The sequence below is a fragment of the Pygocentrus nattereri genome, chromosome 13 (genome assembly GCF_015220715.1).
Source record: "Pygocentrus nattereri isolate fPygNat1 chromosome 13, fPygNat1.pri, whole genome shotgun sequence".
Taxonomy (NCBI): Eukaryota; Metazoa; Chordata; class Actinopteri; order Characiformes; family Serrasalmidae; genus Pygocentrus; species Pygocentrus nattereri.
In genome coordinates this window covers 9,438,930-9,462,585 of record NC_051223.1, presented here as the reverse complement: position 1 = coordinate 9,462,585, position 23,656 = coordinate 9,438,930, and the positions used below count along the sequence as shown (strand labels likewise).

Sequence of the window (23,656 nt, the reverse complement as noted above, 5' to 3'; positions counted from 1 at the left end):
TGGCATGGTTGTTGGTACCAGACGGGCTGGTCTGAGTATTTCAGAAACTGCTGATCTACTGGGATTTTCACACACAACCATCTCTAGGGTTTACAGAGAATGGTCCAAAAAAGAGAAAATGTCCAGTGAGCGGCAGTTGTGTGGACGAAAATGCCTTGTTGATGTGAGAGGTCAGAGGAGAATGGGCAGACTGGCTCCAGATGATAGAAAGGCAACAGGAACTCAAATAACCAAGCAAAATATCTGAGGAACGTTTCCACCACCTTGTTGAAAGTGCCACGAAGAATTAAGGCAGTTCTGAAGACAAAAGGGGGTCCAACCTTTTACTAGCAAGGTGTACCTAATAAAGTGGCCTACGTGTATATGTGTGTGTGTATATATATATATATGTATATGTATGTGTTGATGCTTGAAGGCCCCATTCTGGTGTTTTATTGGCCAGTTAAAGGTGGTACGTCGACATTTATTCATACCAAAACTAAGAGCACACACAAACATTTGAGTTCTTTACTACAAGAAATGAAGACTCAATGAATCCTTTGCATGATTAAAGGGTTCTTTGCATTGTGAAAAGGTTCTTCAGACTGATGAACAATGTGCTGTAGATGGTTCTATATAGAACTTTTTTAAAAAGGGTTCTGCTATTGTTACGATGTCAAGCTTGTAACAACAGAAGAACCCTTTTTGATGCCACATTAAACCTTTCTACTAAAGAGCTCTTGAAGAACCATCTTTTTTCAGTGTGCTATTATGTTTAAATTCTTTAGTACAGCCATGCACGAACGTTTAGGCGCCTCAGGTCAAATCATCTTGTTGACATCCTTAAAATGAACCCATCCTGTACAGAGACACACTTCTGCACATTATAATACACAATTACTGCTTATTTGCTAATTTGACATAATGAGGAAAAAAATACAAAACATAAATGTATTATATCAGTATAATGTTGAGATCGTTTGAGGCCTAAACATCGAGCTGGATCTTCGTTTATACATAAAGACGTACGACATGGTGTGAAAAACTCCCTTTAATTTTAAATCATTATTCCAGGCTTTACAGGGCGACTCACTGCAGCTCACTCACTGTTTTAGCCTGAATTTACTCCCCTCGCTCAGTAATGCCACTTCTTTTGGTTCGAAACTCATATTCCTCTGTAAACGATGATATTCACAAATAAACAATCTAATTTCTCTGGTGATGCTCAACAGCTTTTACCTGTAAATCGTGTTTGATTTCCCCTTTTTTGGCGCATACAAACAAAACGTACCTTCTTCACAGCGAAGACAGGAGCAAAGGAGCAACAGCGAACAGAACCGTTATCCTTTATATCCTTTATTTCCAAATTCACATGTACATGAACAAGAATCAGTTATTAATAAAACACACTAGAACAATATTTACAATCACAATTCCCAAGCTAAAACGTACAAACAGGTGAATGGTGTCAGTGACAACAGGATGGCAAACCCTCCTCAGTCCAGCCTCGGGGTCAGTGACTGGACGCTACGCTCATAATAATTCCTCACAAGGTCACTTCTGGATCACGAAGCCCTTCCCTGGACACGCTCTCGTACGCGACGTCTTCCACCCGAGACAAAAACCCGTCCCTGCCCCTTCATACCACATACAGAACACAAACCCCGTCCAAGGAAAACATTCAGAAACGCACTGCCGATCCGTGTAGAAAACAAAAAACGAAAAAGAGAAACGAAGATGACCAAACGACTTGAGCATGCAGATTATCGTGGTGCGAGTACAACCGCTGAAACTGCTCTGCTATGTTTTTTTTTCTTCTCAGCCCTCATGTTCCTTGGCAAATAGATCGAGATGAGTCATAAACATATAGCACACATACATTATATACTACCGCTATCTACACAGCTCCTTCTCCGTCACATAGAAAAGTGGGGGGTACATGTTGGACAGTGAGTTCCCTTCCTCTGCTATAGATATGCTAAAAAAGCACAATCCAGATTACAGGATAATACCGTGAAAAAACAGGACGGTGCAGGAAGAAAAGGGAACCGCAGTCGCTCGTGTGAAACGCATGCAGGGAGCTTATAGAGCGAGCTGGACCGCGCAGCGCAGCGGAGAAATCGGCGCATGTTTTCAGAAGAGTCGAACAGCCAGGCGGCGTAAAATGACGCTGTAGGGATGAGCACTTTACAGGTTTCGCTATTCGAATATCTGCGTTTTTAAACCAACAGTATTCGTGACCCCAATGGGGACAAATCTGATACTGCTACGAATAAACGACGAAGGTTTAACGTTCGTGTTTTGCGTGCAGTTAAAACTTGAGACGTTTCATTTTGTTCCACATGCCTTATTTGCATAACCGATTACATAAACGAAGACGAAGACGAGCTTATTCGAATAACCACGCCCACCCCTACTTTTTAGAGCGTAGCTGCATGTTGAGTCAAGACGGTTAAAAGAAATGCAAATTTCCATGCAACGTAATGGATCATAAGGACAATACAAGATACACGACGTCGAGCCACGGCAGAGCCGACCGCGATTCGACCTTGAGGAGAATCGTTTGGCAATAACTCAATGAATACTTCTCATATCACTTCATAAGGGCGCGTGGACTAAGCACAAAGAGTGAAAAGAAATAACACTTTTGGCAGATTATTGGATCAAATCATAGCTCCTAGATATACGCTTGGCATCTACTCCAACTGCATTCACGACTCGACAACACAACGTAATTAACTCCTACGACTGACTCACCACCAAAGCACATAGTTCTAAAGAATAAACAGCAGCTTATTCGGGACTGTAAAGATTCATGTGGCCACAACAAGTTCATCGAGAAGGCTTTTCAACCAAAGGTTTCACCTTCTACACCGACACCCTCGTCCCCAGAGGTTCAGCTACGACAGTGTTAGGGTGAGAACGCTGCATGTCAGTGGTCGAGATACACGGAACGTGATTAATCTGTTAGCAGTAAAGCAAACGGAAAAGTAGGAGCGGCATCTACAAAGGACTGCCAGCAGGCATATTTCATATCAAATACATCTCATATCCACAGAATAATACTGTAAGAAAAGTGCCTGACAAACACCACGTGTCCTTTACGAAGCCCACCAAATCTCGCTCGGTTTTGCGGAAAGTATCGCAGATGATTTAGCTTGTTTTGAAATGAGGCTCTCTAAGTAGGCTCATCATTACACAGCCATGTTTTCCTTTTCTTTTTCTTATTAATACTTCACGTTTATTAAAACTGGGACGAATATCTAAAGGTAGCTTGTTCTTCCGGGAACAAATCTCACCATTTCAGCTACTAATCCATCTTCACAATGCAATTCCATATGTTCCGTAAAGTGGGGAGCTTTTAAACAACACTTCATACATAACAAACATGATTTTGATGATTTTAGGCTATCATATCTAAGGTGTAGGTAAAAACCGTACAAATATGTAGCACTGTTTCTGAAAATATGTCTACATATATCAAAGGAAGGATATACTGGGGAGAGATTTCTAGGGGGTACAGTTAAGTGGACACTTTCAGCAGCCCTGGACAGGTGACTCTAAGAACACTCGCAGGCTTATTATAAACGACGTTAGAAAATCTTAACAGTGATGGGCGGGGCTACTTGGCATGGGCGTGGCCGTGAAGTGACGTCCTTTAGTGATGAAGTAGGGGAGATGACCTGTATATCCGTACGTTTACTGTAACGGGTGTGTTTTGGAATTGAGGAGATGGGACTTGGGGAGGGGGATCACAAGCCCTGCTTGGCCAGCGAGGCGGTCACCTGGTCCGCGAGGGTGGACAGCTGCGGAGGGTCGGCCATGTTTATGCTGCCAGAGGAGGAGACGGTGCTGAGCTGCTGGGGAGACTCTTCCAGAGAGATGATCTCAGCTCCGTGGTCCGTCCGCGCCCTCGCCTGCTCGCGGAACATCAGCTTGTGCGTCTCAATCTGGCCGAGTGAAAGGAAAACAAACGCAGGTTGTTAAGAAACACCAGCACTGATTCAGACAACTGTACAGCATTTTTAACTGTGTGGCACAATCTACCACAGATGATTTCAATACGCTTCCCTGTACTTAAAAGGGAATTTGATGTACAGTACTGTGTGAAAGTTTTAGGTATCTAGGCAAATTTTTAAACAACTGACCTCAGCAGTGAGTTTATCACAATATACATTAGATATATAATTATTATTTAATATTCTATACATTTTGTTTATTTACATATTAACACTTTTCTCAGCAAATAAACACAAATTATACAAATTACACAGATTTTGAAAATGGGCCTAAGACTTCCGCACAGTACTGCATTTTAAAACGGAATTATTTGGTGGTCACTCAGACTGGTTTGGTGTGAAACTGTCCATACTAGAGAAACCTATCCTGAGTGGTGGTGAACCAGGGGTCTATAACACCAGCCATTCCAGTGAACCTATCTACAGAATATGCCTGATTCTGAGTTTTCATATGTAATGATCATAGTGGAATAGTGATAAATGTTTAATAAATAAAGAGATATTTTGCATTAGATAACCCTGCATATATCTCTGCACCGTGAGTGCATTTTAAAAAATACGTTTTAGGCCAAAACCTTCTCAAAAACAATGTCTCAGGCTTTCGGCCATGTTTTCGTAATAATTTCATGTAGGAACTTTCTGTGAGGGGGCTTTTAGAGGTAGGCGTCTGGTTCCCATCACCACCACTGTGAACAATTCTGACTCAGTACGTTTCTCTAGAACAGAGCGTTTCACACCAAACCGCTCTCAAAATCACATTATTTACATCATAGTTGTTATGTTATACAGAAACATTCAAAAATCAGTGGAGTTCCCCTTTAATAAAAGAACTGAAAACCTGCTTAGTATAAAAAATACACTTATACGTAGACCTGGATATTTATTCACCTGCTTTTAAATATCAACCTGAAAGTGGGTGTGGCCTAAACCAGGAATGAGTTTGTGTTGATGGAAGTAATTTTACTGACTGATCAGAAAGTGCTGACATTAATAACAGAGAGTGCAGCATGTTTACTGTTTCACGCTGGCTAAGACTGACTTTTGTCCTCAAAAATTGGAATTGAAAGGCAAAATGTTTTGATTCTCAGCAGCATTGACATAATTTGAGTAATAAAAAAAGCAACTAAATTTCAATATCTAACAGTGCATACATTAGAAGGCAATGGGCAGCTGATGTAAGGTGCAGAGGCATCAGACAGAGATTAGGTTGGAAAACGCTGGATGACTCCTTTAACTCCTTTAAACCTTAATACTGTATGTGGACACTCACTCCCTTCATTTATGGTCCATACTGAATTAAACGCCTTAAGATTAATAAATGAAAAATAAGTCTTGTTAAGTTCAGAATGAGATGGAAAAGAATGACGGGGTAAAATGGCATGACTGTCGCCCTCTTGTGGCTAATATGCACACTACCTAAACATAAATTGGTCTTTGTAGTCAACTGCTTTGGTCTTAAAGCCTCTCAGTCTTCGGCATATTAACGTATTTACATGGAAAAGGTTTACATCTTTCTCTTAGTATCTCTAAAACTGAGGATCGGGTTTTTAAAAAGGTCTGATTCTTCTGACTGGTCGACAAACAGCTTGTGTTAAAACTGACATTAGTGTAGTTGGACATGTTTTGTTAGGGATTCATTTAAATGACACACTCCTGCACTGAACTCCAGCCTGCTTAAAGTTTAAAAGTGAAAAAAATCACTAAACATAAGGGAAACAGGAATAAGTCTAGTGTGGCAACGTAATTCTTCTCTAAACAAGCCTTAAACCACCTGACTAAGCCTTACCACGGCCCCATCTACAGCTGGTATGAAAACCCATTTTGAGTAACGTGATCATAAGTGGACAGTGAGACGTACGGCTGTTTACACCTGGCATTTTCATGCATCTTAAATGCGTGGATGGCCACTGGATGAAGGGGACTATCCACATTTACAGTATCAGTCTCTTGCTGCATTAGTTGTTAGACCAAAGGAGTCCTTGCTCATTTCGCTGCTGTCAGAACAAAACCTTGTGTCTCTAAAATGATAACTTTAAAGGAGAAGGAAAAAACTTACTTCAATTTCAATGCAAGTCAATGGAAGCAGACGCTTTTCTGAATGATTTTGGTCCGATTCTTTTAGTCCATTCATCATGAAATTTACACACACTGTAAAGGGCAACATGCATCTTCAAACAATGTCATAACTCGAAAAAGAATGGAGATTTGAGGTTTTGTTCCGACAGCATTAACATGAATGTAAGGGCAGTTATGAGGGTTTAGAGCGCAGACTGACTGACACAACCTGTAAACAAATTTCATAGGAGTTGGAAAAATGAACTGCGCAGCTGCTTTCATCTCTGCTTTGATGACGTAGCTGCTTAAGGTGGTCCTTGGCAGATGCTTTAGTGTTAAAAAGTTATGTGGTCGGTTTGAGTGACTGAACCACAATGTGGATCACTGTATCATCATACTTGTCGTTAATGCTGTTCACTTATGACTGAGTCAGCCAGATACATGTAAATGCTGGGTGGAAACAAGGCATCAGAGGCAAGTAGCCGTTAAGTGGTATTATTGTACGTTTTTGTACATTTTATAGGATAAATGTTTGGAAATACAATATTGTTACATAAAAGGACAAAATGACAAAGTAATTAGCTTCTTTTATTTGAAATACTTATTACTGCCACTCTCAATCAACACTTGGGAACATGGTGATCAATAGCTACTCCTCTTACAGTACCTGTATTTTTAGTATAATCCAAAGTAAATCCAATTTTCACTTGAGTTTTAATACACAAAATGATTTAAAAACAACTTCCAATCTTATCTAAATGGCAGTGGTGGACAAAGCACGCAAATCATGTGCTTGAGTTAAAGTAGAGACACCTAAGGTAAAATATTAGTCCAGTAAAAGTAGAAGTTCCTCCCTTTAGACCTCCACTTCAGTAGAAGTACTAAAGTATTTACCTTCAAATGGACTTAAGTATAAAGTAAAAGTACTAAAAGAGTAATTCTGGCTCTGATGTCCTGTTATCATTTTTACAACCAGACTGGCTTCATGAACTCATTTCAGGTGAAAGTCCTCCAGCGTCTCTCTTGGTAAACCAGTCTTTCAATAGAACGTCATTAATTAGTGACGCTGACGTCTATTAAAATGATCATAAGCGCAAAACACTGAAGGTAAACAGTTTCCGTCAGGTAGAACCGAGTGGCTCTGAAATCACTTTTTACACACAAGCAAAGTTTCAGTTTCAGATTTATTTACAACTTAGTTCCAAGTTTAAGTTTAATAAAAACTGGCTTTAAACTCAGGATCACAAATGAGCTTCCTTTACTATACTGATCTGTAGGCCTCTGTTCATAAACATAAACCAGCCCAAACTCATTTACTATAAAATGAAATGGTTTTTGTATAAATTCAGAAAAAAGACGCGTCAAAACAAGCTCTAAACAAAGTGACCGCTGTGCCCTGATTGGTGTTCTTGCTTTGTGCTTCTTTCATTTTCACATGTTAAGTTTTTATACACACAGAAACCAAAAGGAACCTAGTGGAGGGAAAAGTCAGATATTAGACTTTGAAATGTAGTGGAGTGAAAGTAAAAAGTCACCCAGAATGGAAAAACTTCAGTACAAACGCACAAAATAAACCGAAACTAACTATATTTACTTACTTGCTGTCCACCACTGCTAAACAGACACCTTGTTCTTTTATTATTTGTATTTAACATGTGTCATTTTAGAACATTCCCTGAAGCTGCTTATGTTTTAGTGTGAGAGCCTGTTAGCTGCCGAATTCAGCTCATGTAAGCGAACACTCGCTGTAAGCTACAGGGTTAGCCAAAGAAACCTCTACCTTCATTTTTGTAAGGCCAGGATTAAGTCGGGAGTTTTTATTTAAGTAGTTTTTTGATGCAAAGAACCTCATGGAGCTTGTAAGTCACTCGTTCATGTTTAGCAGAGTGAAGATTCTCCACAAGGGGGTGTTTTTATTGATCATAAGAGCAGTGTTTCGTATCAATGACACTGTGTGTCCTTGTTCAGTAAACAACTTAAATATTATTTTTTTAATACTTGTATTTCAGTTTACTGTCACTGCAGCAGCAGTGCTGCGATTTTCAGTGTTACCAGCTCTGAACACTTCACAGTGTCTGCAGACTAACAGGCTTTAGTGATGCAACTTGATTACGGTAATAATTGAGGCAGATTTATTTCATGTGAGTCCCTTACTGTATACTTACTGGAGTCCTCAATCTTTATCTGGGGGTTGCTGAGGTGGATGGGTTCTGGGGAGAGGCTGGTGGATGATGGGGTTGGGGGGTCAGTGGGGTCAGGGGAGAGAGAGCCTGCACCCTTCCCCTTCTCTCTCTACACACACCCCACAGTGGCGAATGAATGGTGACACAAGCAAACAAATGAAACCAAAACATGAAAAATCATATGAAATGGGTACACAACACAAATCACACAGAATGCAAAAGGACAAAGTAAATCATTTCTTGGCTAAACTGAAAAGTAAAACGTAACACAAGCACAGAAACAGAAAATGAAATGAAAATAAGAAAAGCTTGAAAACATTTTTGAAAAGCTTAAAGAAAAGCAAAAAATGTCCTGGAAGCTGCTGCTTTGTGCATATTCATGCTAACTGTTTCTGGGTTGGTGTGAATTATAGATCAGTGAAGGTCAGGTAACCATTTAAATACCTACAACTCTCAGTGCAGGAAAAAAGCAAAGTGACAGAATGCAAATGGACAGAAAGGAACACAGAAGTATCATCTACAATTTCTGGCACACTTGGTAAAATAGGAAAAGAGCTATGAAAAAAAGTGTTTTCTTTTTCTTCTTTTTCTCTTTTTGCTCAGTTTTTCACCCAATTTAGCCAATTAGATCTTCCTGTCACACAATGCTGCCAAGCTGGGAGGGTGAAGTCTAGCACTCTTCCTCAAAGATGCATGAAACTCCACATCTTTTAAAACTGCTGCTAAAGCTGGGGTTACACTACACGACTTTTACCCCGATTTTGTCTGGCTGTGTCTGAGCTGGTCAGCTGGCAGTGTCAGTCAGAGTCGACAACTGGAGAGAGAATCGAGTCGTGTCTGAGGGGCGCAGATTCAGATTTACAACCTCCTGATCGCGTTTCAGACCAGAGTTTATCAAATATGTTTGACTTTTTTGACCCAACTCAATGACTCAAACTGAATAGATTCCTGCAACAACCAATGAAAACGGAGAGCACAAATGTGTGGAGCAAAACTGAGTTTAAGGCACAATTGAGTTTATTTGAGTATCGAGTACATTTAAAACTATAAAAATACCACATTTTTAAATCCATGATTCTCATGTAAACATGTATACCTGCTGCTTCTTTACTGTTCCAGCGCAAACGGCAGAGAAAACAGCAGCGGCTCATGTTTGTTTATTTGCATGTCCCAGTAACGGGAGCATGTGAGAGTTAGTACGGGTTCAGTGAGCTCCATTCGGTTCAGCAGTAGCTGAAAAGTTGTGTAGAGCGTGATCTCTAATCATTTAGTGTGGATCCCCAATATTTCGGTCGCCCAAAAAATCAGCTGCAAACCACTGTGACGGTGTGAGACGCCCAGTCTGTTATAATCTGTTAAGACTTTAAAAGTCGTGTAGTGAACCCAAGGCTTCAGTCAACACTGTTGGACAGCTCAACACAACACTGCTATTTCTGTAACATCAGCTAATAGACACCTCTGCTGGTTAGGTTGCGCTGAGTGATGTGGATAGAGGGAGGAGAATTTTGATCTTGCGGTGGAGTAATTTTCACTCAATGAAAGGTCACCCAGAGGACCATTTTATTGCTCAAATGTTGATCTGTGATGGCTCACAACTTACTGGCGATTCTTCTAACGTTATTTTGGAGAAATAGTATCAGACAATCAGAGCTCTCCTTTGTCTTTCCATCTGATCTTGTTGTCTTTATTTTCTAAAGGGTTAAATTAATCCTATATTTCTGGTGTGAGACTAAGCTGATAAGCAACAAAGACATTATTCCATAGCCTTTTGTTGATCTTTACAAAGAAAAAGAAAAGAAAAGCAAACAGCAACTAAAACTTATTCACAAATTCCAATTCTTGCTTAGACCTTCTGGTGACAGTTTCACAGGAAGAGTTGCCTGGTTTGACTCTCTACAGAAAATCACTAGGAGGGATTAGATGATTGGCTTTGTTAAGATGGACAGTGAGGTCATGAGGAGAAAGCACACAAAGGGGATCTGCCTAATGCAGGGGTGTACAATCTTATCTGCGAAGTGCCGGTGTGGCTGCAGGTCTTCTTTCCAAGTTTTTATATGACTGACCAACTGATTAAACAAGGAGAATCAGGTTCCTGCTTGTTTGGAATGAAAACCTGCAGCTACACCAGCCCCCTGTAAGACTGGACACACCTGGCCTAACTACACTGCTTTAAAGGGTGTCTGTCACGATTGGCCCCTCCCAGTCCTGTCCATGTGCGTTGGTTTTGGTTTAGCCCCCTCGTTTCATGATTCCGCCCCTGATTGTCTCCACCTGTTTTCCACCTGTCCCTCGTTTTCCATGTGTATTTAAGCCCTGTGTTTGCCCCTTGTGTTAGCTGGTCTTTGTGCTGATCTTTGTCTCTGTTGTGGTTGATGTTATATACTGTGTTTGGATGTACTGTTTGTTGTGTCTGTCCCGCAATTGGTGGCCATTTGACTTTGGACCGTTATGACCCTGATTTTGGATTTACCCTTAATAAATCTCGCTTGTCTCCACGCATGCGTACGCCTCCTCGCTCCCCGTTACTATATATATATATAAATATATATATATATATATATATATATATATATATATATATATATATATATATATATACACACACACACACTGATGCTGGAACAAAACCTTCTATCTCCATTTTTTGTGTTTTTCAGACTTTGATGTAACATGAAATTGCCTGCTGTCCATAACATGGTGTGTAAATTCTGAAAGAATTGGTCCAGAATTACTTTTAAAAATTCTGGTTCCATTGACTTGCATTAAAAGTAAAGTATGTTTTTTCCTTCACCTGTAAAGTTACCATTTTGATGATAAGAGGTTTGTTCCAACATCATATATATATATATATATATATATATATATATATATATATATATATATATATATATATATATATATATATATATATATATATGCTGAAGTGCCACACCTGGGCAGTCTGAGGTGGCACATAACAAAAACACACATGGATGAGTGAGAAATCTGACCGGCTCCCTCTGCATTGAAAGCCTAGGTTAGATCAGGAGTCACAACACAAATATTAAGAGCCATTTTGTCCTTTCAACAAAAATCAAACCACCTTGGGAGCCACAACATTTTATGTCCAGTATGTCTCAGTATGTGCTGATGTCCAAGTACAGGCCAAAAAATATAAACAAAAATCCTATTTCACCGTAACTACACATTTTATCGCAGATGAGTGGCAGCAGCATCTCATGTGCTCCAAACAAGAGCAGTGAATGAGAGCCTTCCAGTTCACTTTCCACATCACTTTCATTTGATTTATTAATAAAAGATATTGGAAGTAAATTATATATATATATATATATATATATATATATATATATATATATATATGTATATAAATTTTTTTACTGATCTGTTTTTGCTGAAACCGTCTTTCTTTTCTTTTTCTGACCTTCCTCTGGCCGCCTCCAGCCACATGTCCAATGTTGTCTAGAGAGCCGACCTTCGACTGAGCCTTGAAATCCAGCTTCTCTGACCTGATTTCAATGTTTCCTCCACCTGGAAGAGACGCAGAGAAAAATGAATACTATACAAAAGTACTGCATGGTAAGGCTGGACAATATAGTGTTTCTCAGTTTTCATCCTAATTTCAGTCTCTGTGGAAAGATATATGAAGGGTTTTATACCAAAACGCATAAAATGCCACTTCCATTAATTTTACTACAATGCAAGTTGTTGGAAATGGCCTTTACATATACAAAAAAAATACCAGAGCTGTATTATTGTTAATACACCCTATGTTAGAGAAATAAAAAATTACTCTTTTGACAAACCATTTTTATTAATAGCTGTTGTTGTATTATTGTTATTACATTATTTTTTTTCCAAACCATTTTTTGTTAGAATATTTTGGAATGAAATACCTCATATACTATCTCATATACATATCTACCTGGCTTGTGGTGGATGTTGTCTTTTGAGCCACATTTTGACTGCACATTGCTCAAGTCAAGCTTTTTGTGAAAAATCTGGACCTAGAAGAGTAGACAGGAAAAACAGTACAGTTATATGTGAGCACACTTTAGTCTAGCCCCCTTTACAACAATTGACCCCCCAACCATTAGAGCATGCAAAAGACACACCAAATGACTCTACCTTGTTAAACAATCAGCCTTGTTAGTCTATTTGTATTGTCTTATTTGAAATAGCAGCAATAATTAGACACACAATGTGAACAAACACTCTAAATGAAGATTTACTAAATTTGCTTGCTCTAATGGCTTCATAGATCAGATATTTTTAAAGGTAAATCAATGGCAGAACTAAAATTGAAAAGGCCAAATAATATAGATCTTCATTTATAGGTCAACAGCTACACTGTTATACAGTAGCATTTCAGGTTAATTGTCCACTAATCTAATCATATCCACAAAGGCCTGATCCGCAAAGGCTTTCTTGCATCCACATCAACCCCATATGGACCATTTTACCGAATTAGTTCAAACTGCAGTAAGAAAAACTATTTAAAAATGTTCTAAAGTATTCAAACTGTATATATTTACAAAGATTTCAATAACAATAAGCTAAATATGTCGCTGCTGTCAGATGACAACTTCATATCTCCCTTTTTGACGTTTCTCAGTGTTTGACAGCTTGAATTTCAAGTATTTGAAAATACCTATTGTCCTTTACATTGTATGTAAATTTCTCGATAAATGGACCAACAGAAATAGCCCAAAATTAATTGGAAAACAGTCTGTTTCCATTGACTTACATTAAAAGTAAAGTGTGTTTTTGCTTCTCCTGTAAAGTTACTATTTTGGAGATATGAGATTTTCTTCCAAAAACAGTATACAAAATCATAATTTAGACAGTACTGTCTTTTGGGAGGGGTCTGTTCTCAACCCTAACCCCTAAATTTCAATCTGTGGAAATAAAGCTTAATTGCAGAAAATACAATTAGGCGTCTTTTTTTAATGAAAATATTCTGACTGTATTTGTGTACAACTGCTCAAGGCTGAGTTTTGCTCAAATTAAGCTAAACCTGTCACCACCGAAACAGTCACTGAAACATTTGGTAAAGTTTCAATGGTATTATAATTGTTTTGGTAGTGACAAAATGGAATGCAATCATTTATTTTAGTAAAACTTAATTAAGATAGAGGGTCACTCAAAGCCAAACGACTTCAGTCTAAAGTCCAAGTCAGTTAAAAGACCAAAATGTGTTTTTAACTCTGACTTTGAATTAGTTCTGCAGAATGATCTTCATGGATAAGACTATTGACACTCATCTACAGCTTCTAGAAAACCGCCTTGAGCTGATGTGAAGACCATTCATCAATAAATGATAAACAAAAGACTTGCATTAATGCACTGTAGGAAATTATATATTAATTCAGCCTGGTAGTTTTCACAACCCACTCAGCCATATGGAACCGCAACAAACACATAGAGAGACCCTGCGCCATCTCATATCCTCAAAATAGATCAGATGACCTCATCGCCATGACAACTGCCAAAGGTCAGGGGATTTTCTGGACAAAAAGGCTACACTTGTCTTTGCGATGAGGTCATCTCCTCATTACAGCCAACGGTTCACTACAAAGGAGTGCTCGGCCCCGGCTGACCAGAGCGGCACAAACCCCTCAGTGTCTGAAGCTGAGGGATGAGGCTGGTTCCATCTTTCAGAAATGAGGGGTGAGCTACTCCACCTCAATGGATCAGGCTTTAGAACAGCAAGCTTTATAAGTGCGTGTTGACTGGTGGTTGACAGGCTCTTGTCTCACAGCCACGAGTTAGTTGACTTGAGATTATGAACAAAGAGTGATATTTACAGTAACTATTCACACATTAAAGCAACTGTTTGCTGAAAAATCTATTTTACAAACCCCTTATATTAAATGTTACGGAGGTCCGGAGAGGCCATGAGGTAGTTATACTTTTCTGGATTGTTATTTTGAGATAATAAGTTAATTATTTTATCTTTATTTTTATTTTTACGAGTTATTTATCCTGTTATCTCAAGATGACAAAAGATGTTATCTTAAGATGACAAGTTATCTATCTTGTTATTTCAAGATAATACAATTGCTATCTTAATATAATGAGTTAACCTCTTCAACTCGAGACCACCAGTGCTTCCGTCATATTCTTCATAACGTTCATATTTCATAAGCTACATTCAGAAGCTGGGCGTCGTATGAGGCTGTAACTCTTCTCTCTAGTCTAATAGTTGGTGTCATTTTAAATCCTTATAATAAAAGAAGCTGAACTCAGTTTGTTTTTCTACAAAAAGTCGACCTATTTTTCCCCAAATCTGGGCTATAAACTATAAACAGACGGTGTCTCTTCAGTGATCTGCTCTGTAAACATTACTTTTATAAAAATAACACAAAGAGCGTGTGAGATTTTTGGCTTTCACCAGTACATGTAATCATATAGCGATATGTGTAGATCATAAAACCTGTTAATCTGAGAGGAGCTTTTACCAAAAGAATAAATAAAATAAAATAAAAATTTACATTTATTTCATGCAGTTACTGAATAATTACAGTTATTTACAATTTTGATAGAATATACCCTGGTCAATAACAGGTTAATTATCTTGCTATCTCAAGATAACAATCCAGAAATCTATAGCAATAGTTCATGGCCTCTACAGACTTCCGTAAAATGTAGTTGATCAGCCAAGACATGTTTGGTGACTGAATCTTGCTTCTTTAGTTTTCACAAGGAGCTGCAAGGCTAATGTAGCTAAAAATGAATGGAAAAGTGCTTGTTAGCTGTTAGCTGTGTATTATTTTTTATTCATACTTTTTGTGCCATTTAATTATATTGTTATACATTATTATCATTATACAACAGGATTACTTAGGCAAGCTCTGTCTTTTAAAGCAGACTTTTAAAGTCAACTGTGCAAAGTATGCAGTTATCACTGTACCGAGCTTCCCATAATTGCTATCCACATTACCCTCATTTCTTCAGTACAAAAAGAAAGCAGAAAACTTCACCAAACATGCCTTGGCTGATCTATCAAATCTGGGTTAAGGGGAAAACTGTAAATGTACAAAGTAAAGGGTATCTCTTATTAACTTCACTGGCTTATCTCCAGTGCGCTTGCTAATGCTTTAAACCTGCACTGCTACCACAGTGCACTAATTCCATCTGGGCCTATATTCACAAAGCTTCTTAAAGTAGGAGTGCAGAACTAGAATCCTCTCATATTTACCATAACTTCAGTGACAGGAACAGTTCCTACATCAGCACTTCTACTTTGAGGAAAGCAGAAGTGGAGCTGACGTATATGTGGACTCCAGGCTTTATAAACCTCTGAAGTCATGCCTCATTCTGTAGTTGGCGTCTTGCCTGTATTAGGAGCTCTGGCTCTAAGCATGTTTTTTCTGTGGGAAAAATGAATGCCATTTTCCAGCTGTATCGCATCTACGAGGCTCTCTGGACTGGGTATCTGACCAACGTGGCATTGCAGCCTGCACTGGCTGCTTGGTTGACACTGCACTGCAACTGTGGAACTGCCTGGGCTGGTAGTATTCAGTGAACCGTGGTAAACCTGATACGGTTTGTCCAACACCAGATGTACGTGTGGCCAAACATTTTGGAAGATTTTTCTGAAAATGCTGGTCATTTTTCTCATACTCTGACCCAGAGTTTCTAATATGGTCATGACACTGGACACAGAAAGACAACTTCAGAGGTCTATGGGATGCACTCCTACAAGGTATCTCACCCATATTAATATAGGACACTATAAGCAGCTGGAATACCTGGAATATTCATTAACTTGTTCACCACATACAGATGTCAAAGGGCCATGGGGAGATGTGAGTTTCAGGTGGTGAGTGATCAATATGACAGACTAGCTCAGAGACTAGACAAGCAATTACCGTGCATTAATGAAAAATTCTTGAAATGGCAAAGATCTGTAGCAGTTAATGTAAATTGGCACTGAAACCACAGGGAGAAGAGATATATTACAAGGTTGGAGATGTTCCGCTCCTCCCTTGTTTACTCACTTTTCCACCTCCGGGTGTGTGTTTCATATTGCCTTTGGAATCACACCTAGATTGAACAGTACTTAAGTCCAACTTCTGATCGAGAATTTGAACCTGAAAGAGTGAACAGGTGTGAGGAAGAGGGCGGCAGTGTTATCCTTCTCAAACAAGCTAACAAGCTGATGGGCAGAGAGAACTGCCAATGAGGACAAGAGAAGAGCCCGTCTATGAGGAACCCAGAGCCACCATTGCTCCACTATGCCACACCACAAGTTTCTTTTTGACTTGGAAAGCTAATAAAGTAGAAGTCTAGAACTTAGTGAACAGAAGAACTAGTGTCTGTATTCTAGACAAACCCTGATAGAAAAGAGATACAAGATATAGGGGAGTTCAGAGGGGTATTTTGCTAACAAGAGTCTTCATAAAATGGTCATAACTATAGGAAGAACCAAGACTTGAAGGCATTGAGTTCATCCTATAGTTACTCACATTTCCACCTCCAGGTACATGTTTGATATTGCCTTTGGTGCCGCACTTAGACTGAACATTACTTAAGTCCAGCTTCTGATAAATTATTTTTACCTGGAAGAGTTTAGAAAGAAAATAATTATCTTCTCTGAAATGCCAAATAGCTTCACTTGAGGACTAAAGCAAGAAGAGAACACAGTGGAAAGTGAAACACATGTACTTTTATGCCTCTGAGAAGACCATACTGGATACAGTTGGTGAGCCAAGGACTGTCCCAGAAACAGGTCAGTTAGTCTTGGTAGGATGCATCTTGATTAGTTACGACTGCCATGCAGCAGTGGTGACAGGACCAGGATGTTAAATGTTTCTTTTTGATAGGGAATGAACATACAGAGGCAAATTTATGGGGAAAATGCTTTCGTCCCACCGTAACTCACTTTTCCACCTCCAGGTACATGTGTGATATTGTCTTTGGAGCCGCACTTAGGCTGGACATTACTAAAGTCCAGCTTCTGATCAAGAATTTGGACCTGTGTGAGGTAAATGTACAGAAGAATTCTTTAGGACCTGAATTAGAAAATTCCTGTAGTTAGAAAGGCTTTTCTAGACTTTATTATCTCAGATCATCAACGTTATTACAGGAAATGTTTAGTCTTTGCCTTAGCTACTGATAGGGCTGGTCGAATATTGCAATATGTTTGCACTGACTTTTCTGGACATGAACATTTTGATCATCACAGAAATCTCAATGCGTGTCATTATGGGCATTTCGTGCACTCAGACGAGTTTTCTGAAAACCGTGGCAGCCATTTAACTGGTAATTAATAGCAAAACAAAAACCTCAAGCAATAACAGTGGCTTTAAAGTGGCTGCATAATACATTGGATAACATTTGTGCCTTGTGGACCATATGGCAAAGCCCTGACACAACCTCAGTAGGTCCAATATTCCATCTCTTAATTGCAATCAGTCTTTCAAAGGCAGAATGTGTCCACTTGCAATCCTAAAGATGGCCTCTGTTGTACGAACTGTAACTTAACATAGACTTAAAAACAACAAAGCAGATCTTATAATGTAGGTTTAGACATCTAAAACAGTGAATAAGACCAAGCACATGGCTTTGTAGAAGGGTCACGTACCTTTCCTCCTCCAGGAACATGCTTAAGGTTGTCTTTAGATCCACACCTAGACTGAACGCTGCTGAAGTCCACCTTCTTGTCCAGAATCTGGACCTGTAAGCAAGAGGAAAGGATAACATGCCACACATTAACGACCACAAATGCTGCAGATCATGACCATGCTGTGATGAGACTTTGGAAGCTACTGAAAGCTTCTGCAATTTCCCCCTGGGATCAATAAAGGAATCTGAATCTGAAAGGTACTACAAGCCGTCCAGGCTTACCATAAGAAAAAGTGTGACCAGAGAAAATAATAGTACTTTTGAAGAGCAATGACTGGACTCTAGAAAGGAGATATGGGTAACTTGAGTTTCTGTTTTTCAAAACTGTAGGAATAACGCTGAGGCTTCATTCCTTAGTTACTCACTTTTCCACCTCCAGGTACATGTTTCAAATTGTCTTTGGAGCCGCACTTAGACTGAACATTACTAAAGTCCAGCTTCTGATCAAGTATTTGGACCTGTAAAAAGGTAAAGTATTGGGAAGTGAGTGCAAGTAAAAGAGATTAGAGTAAAAGGGATGTGCTGACTGACGGTGGAGCTTGGAATAAATGTATTTAAAGTGACAGTGTGTGGAGTTTCACAACAAATCACTGTGAATGACTTTGTTTACATCTTTATCTTTGAATTATACAAAAATTGTGAAATGTTGGTGGAATCCCACTTAAATGCATGCTCATAAATCATTAAACAAGATCAGCGCTATCATTATCACTGCCTTTAAATATCAGAACTATAAACTACAAAATGGCAAACGTTCTATGCCTGAAGTAGAATAATGGTGCAGTACTTTCTACCAGCATCCTCATCTAAATAACCAGACTGACAGTAAAGTGGATGAGAAGTGATTGAGGTACCCGGCCTCCTCCAGGCTGGTGCTTGATGTTTTCAGTGGAGCCAATCTTGGAGCGCACGTTCTTCAGATCAGGCATGGGTGTGGCCGCAGCAACTAGTGGGGCTGGCGAGCGGTTCTTTAGGGAGCCGGGAGACTTGGGGGTGGAGCGGATCACCGCTACCTTCTTCATGTCCTTCCCTGCTGGCGGTTTTCCACCAAGAGCCTTGCTAGAGGGGGATTTTGGGGTGCCAGGACTGCTCTGCCCACTGGCCTCAGGGGTCTTAGGGGAGTCTAAGAGAAGGACAGGATGAAGTGGTGTGAGCAACTTTTCGAATATCACTGCTTGACTTTTTAAAAAGCAATAGTTTGGTGAAAAATCTAATTTAAACAGCCTTAACCCGACTACTGCTTGGGTTAACAGTCCACTCAGATTTAACCCAAATTGGAGTTGATCATCCAAGACAAGTTTGGTGTCTGAAGTTTGCCTCCTTTTTTGTTTTTACACCAAAGCTGCAAAGCTAATGTAGCTCACAAGTAATAGCCCCTCAATTAGCACTATGCAAACTGCACTGAGGTGTTAAGTAATCTCAATGAGATGATCAAGAGAATACTGGATAGATATAAAACAGATGCAACATCGTGAAACATGAATTTTCTCTGTATTTTTGTCTGTATTTATACATAACAATGAGTCATACACTGTCAGAAACCATGTAAGAGAGTCTATTGGAGATTACTTAACAACTCCACACGATTTGAGGCAAATGCGTGACCCTTCAGGCTTGCAGGTTAAAAGCTACTAATTGGTGGGGTTTAAGTTTCCATTATTTATTAACCTCATAGTTCCAATACAAAACGAAGGCAAACATCAGATACCCAAAACGCTGATCATGTACATTTAAAGTACAGAGAATACTGTGTAAATTTGATTTTTTGCTGAACTATCGCTTAAATTTTTTTTGTTTACTGTAATCAGTTTACATAACTTAATAAAGTGAGACAATGCTTAGTAATATGACCTGTCTGTTCTGAGCATCGTATTCTTCTTCATGGTGCACCAAATGCTGGGATCAATACTGAGTATTCTGATGATACAGTAATACATTAAATGATCATAAGGTAAGCTTTTCTTTCAAGCAAGTCTCTAAAATGTGTACTTGCAAGCTCTACACAACTCATTTACCTTTTCCATTCTTCACTGGTTTCTTCGGATCCACTTTCACTGTTGTAAAAGAACAAGAATCAAAAACATCAGCAGGGAGCTCTTAACATATAGATGATACGATATCAGGCTTGTTTAACTATAACTGTATGTACAAGACAGCCACACAACTGAGAGCAGCTCAGTCAAGAGTTCTACAAGTTGTTCCTGAGGTGCAGACTGGGAACTCACCTGACTGAGGCGGGGTCATTGCAGGAATCTTAGTGCCAGCAGCATGAGGCCTGCCACTACCTGGAGTCTAAAAGACAAAATAAAATGCAGGTTAGCCCTGTTGATGAGTGACATGTGATTTATCAGTCTTGTATGCGTGGCTGTATTCTGTGACTACAGCAAGCAAATGTCTACTATTTCTAGTATGCCATGTACTAATGACCACTATTGAACACCTACTAGTTTACATATTGCAAACCATTCTGCTTAAAGGAAAAGGTGAGTGACAATCAAATTTGCACCTAAAACATAGTCGATCAGCCAAGGCACGTTTGGTATCTTAGGTTTGCTTGTTTCATCTTCCACTTAAGATACAAGGCTAATGTAGTTAAGTAACGAAAGCTTGACAAAAATGGACAAGACTTCAAGATGACTTTAACAGCTATGCAGCATCCTTTGTCCATATTTTGTCATACTCTATAAGAATATGTCATATAGTGTCAGAGAGTCTATTTGAGATTAAATGTGTGATGATTTAGGATGCCTATAGACTAGGCAACGCAAGGACAGAGTGGTAGATGCATATGTACACAGATTGTCTAGAAGGCGTGTATTCCGCTAGAGCCGCACAGACTTTGTACAGTTCGAAATCCAGTGGGAAACGAAACATTTAGACTAGAAACAAAGAAATATGGACCAGCGAAAGAAAATATTGGCGATGGCCATGCACTAGCCGAGCAGACAACAGCCACAATGGCAAAGAAGTCACATTGAACAGAAAAAGAGTAAACAGCGTTACTTGGAATTTCATCCATTTTCTGCCTGCATGTTTCTATTGGTTGACGTGACACCTTGTCAGAATATATTGCAGCAAAAGCTGAAATGGTTTGAACTTGGTTTGAACGTTTCTAATCCAACAGAGCTGACGCAGCATCCTAAATAAAATACACTGGGAGACAGCGTTTATGATGCTGCGTCAGATTCTAGTGAGTAGGTAACCTTAGGCATACAGTTTGCGCAATGCTACATGGCAGTTATAATTATATTATAATTATAATTAACTTCCATTATTTGTAAGCTATATTAGCCTCATAGTTCCAGTTCAAAAATAAAGAAGCAACTTCCAAAAACAAAAAATGCCTTGACTAATTTGGGGTACGGGGTGAAGTTGTTAAAATTGTATGTTTTATAATTAACTATTCTTTCAATCAACCTCTGTAAAGCAATTTTAAGCTGACGTCACAAAGGTCTCCTGCTACAAAGACTGTTAAAGTGTCACAACACTGTTAATAAACAATATGTCAATAAATCTATATGCGTCTTATTAGGCCAAAATGACTTTAAGCATGTAGGCCACACCACCATGCAGCAAATACCACTATGGAGATGAGATGCATATGTTGTTATTATAACTACTAATGTATTGTTAAGCAGAGCTGAAGAAGAGCATACAACTATCAGAAAAGGAATGTGGATCAAACCCTTTTAATCAACAGCAGGTGGGCAAGGCTCACTCAGCTACTCACCCTTGGCTGCGTTTCTCTGAGCACGGCACTTACAGGTGTTGAGGGAGAGCTAGTGGAGGAGGAAACTTTGGATTTTTTCACAATGGTGGAAGGTTTCTTTAGGGAAGAGGGTCTAGTTTTGGCAGGAGGTGTTTTGGGTGTCTTTGGAGGTAATGAAATGAAAATGCATCGACCAGGAGGAACTGAGAGAATACACATAGTGGGTGAAATGATGGAAATAAAACAAAACAGAAAAGATGCACTTACCCGTTTCTCAGCATCACTGTCAGTCCTGGCTTGAGCTGCGGGAGAGACAGTGTTGTGTCAAAACAATATTTCATTTTCTCTTGTCCTTTTACACCACAATGGCCACATGTACTGAAGTGAACTGACCTTTTCCTTGATTTCCTTAAGAAACTGCTTTTCTTGTATTGGGCATACTATGAAAGTGCATGGGCGATGGGGTGCCTGCAGTCATTGGCAGTCATGGTGACAAGAAACACACACGTTCATGCAGCTGTGACATGCTGAATAGGACTTGTGGCCAGCAAATATGGCTTTTGTCAATCAGCGCAAAAAACAGGCCGCAAGACCGCCAACCAAGAGCAATCAAAGCACAGCAGGGTGACAGAAGTACAATCAAAGAAAGAGAAACTAAAACTGAACATTTTGTGGGGCAACAGGCGATTTCCTACAATGCTGCATTTACTTTGCTAGACGCTTTTTATTGGGAAGACAGTGCGGCACGGCTAAGCTGCTCAAGTAAAGCAAAGGTGGAGGGAAACAAAACAAGAGAGACTGGACTGGGACTTGAACATGGCAGCACAGACCTTTAAACTGAGCCACAGGAACGAGAGATTTTCTAGCCGGTGAACCACGGGAGGTGCCTGGAGACCCAACTGGGCTCTTCATAAAACAAGAAACTTCTTTGCCGTCCATCTCCAGATTTTGAGAGTCATGTGAGCTTAGAGTGCACTGGGACTCAGCACCTTTTTGGGGTGCCAAGGAAAAGTCTCTCTCAGACTCGGATCTTCCTTTTTGCATGTGGTCTTCTGGTAACAGCTCGGAACTAGCAAAGTCCTGCTCTGTTATAGTAATGCCTTGGCCATATTCAAGGCTTGGATCCACCAACAAAGTGCCATTTGAACAATGTGAAATGCTGAAAGTGGGTGTATCTCCATCTCCTAACTGTGTCATCTTAGGCCGACAAGTTGCAGTTCGCAATCCATCTTTGTGGTGGCTCTTAAAATCGTCAATGGAAGGTCCTTGTTGGGGGAATTCACAGGAAACAGGGGCTTCCTCAGTTTCTTTAATCTTGTCCCCAACAGCTGTGAGGTCTTCCAGGGCAGCGCTACGGATTAAGAAGGAAACAGGGAGGTCGTTCTCCAGGGACAGGCTCCGGGTGCGATCAGGACTAATGGGTCGATGATGTGGATGCTTAGGTCTGCCACTCCAGCTGCTCCTTAGAAAGTGTTCTTCTTCTACATCTGTTGGCCTGTGGCCTACAAAGCTCCAATCTGAGTCTTGCTGGTCTTCGCCATTACCCCCTGAAGCAAAGCCCATTGCTAAATCTGGAAACATATTTCCAGATTTTCAGTAGAGACCAGTGCAAATGACCTACCTGACTTCATTACTTATGGACCCTCCACTTTGGCTACTTTGCCCTAAGGGCAGCCCATGTCTCATAATGCCAAGGGCCCAACTACTCTGCATTGAATATTAACATCCAAACCCCTAATGCCCCTTTTTAACATTAAGAGAGAGTAGACTGAACATGATCAGGACTCAATCAGACATAAAAAAGAACAGTGGAGACACAATGAAATGGTAAAGACAAAGAACAAACATCACAAAGACGTTTGCTGGCCTTGTTAACACAATGAACAACAAGGATGACAGCACAAATGAGATCATTTTGTGACTGGTGTTCATTCTCAGCTATAGCATAAAAAATAGCCTGAATTAGAGTGTGCATGAAATGCACCTTGCAGTTCACAATCATGAGAATGGGAACTTGTACATGTGGAAGCACTCAAATACATTACTAGAGTAGCAGAGATTAACGTGACATTGGTGTGATGTAC

At 39.7% G+C, this 23,656-nt stretch overlaps 1 protein-coding gene across 13 annotated transcripts in view; it reads right to left on the bottom strand.

The window, feature by feature from the left end:
- Positions 1–1,319: 1,319 nt before the first annotated feature.
- Positions 1,320–23,656, bottom strand: part of mapta (microtubule-associated protein tau a) — a 47,439-nt gene continuing 25,102 nt past the window's right edge. For 9 of the 13 annotated variants that reach the window (XM_017720526.2, XM_017720527.2, XM_017720529.2 and 6 more), the window contains 11 exons: positions 21,840–21,874; positions 21,594–21,734; positions 20,089–20,155; positions 19,879–19,917; positions 18,718–18,986; positions 18,229–18,321; positions 17,823–17,915; positions 16,237–16,329; positions 12,159–12,240; positions 11,658–11,764; positions 1,320–3,929 (listed from right to left, as the gene is read on the bottom strand). In XM_017720526.2, coding sequence (XP_017576015.1) covers positions 3,732–3,929; positions 11,658–11,764; positions 12,159–12,240; positions 16,237–16,329; positions 17,823–17,915; positions 18,229–18,321; positions 18,718–18,986; positions 19,879–19,917; positions 20,089–20,155; positions 21,594–21,734; positions 21,840–21,874 — 1,217 coding nt within the window. In that variant the 3' untranslated portion in view covers positions 1,320–3,731. Of the gene's footprint in view, positions 3,930–8,218; positions 8,346–11,657; positions 11,765–12,158; positions 12,241–16,236; positions 16,330–17,822; positions 17,916–18,228; positions 18,322–18,717; positions 18,987–19,878; positions 19,918–20,088; positions 20,156–21,593; positions 21,735–21,839; positions 21,875–23,656 lie in introns of all 13 variants that reach the window. The other 4 variants (XM_017720533.2, XM_017720539.2, XM_017720528.2 and 1 more) reach the window with 3 other exon arrangements.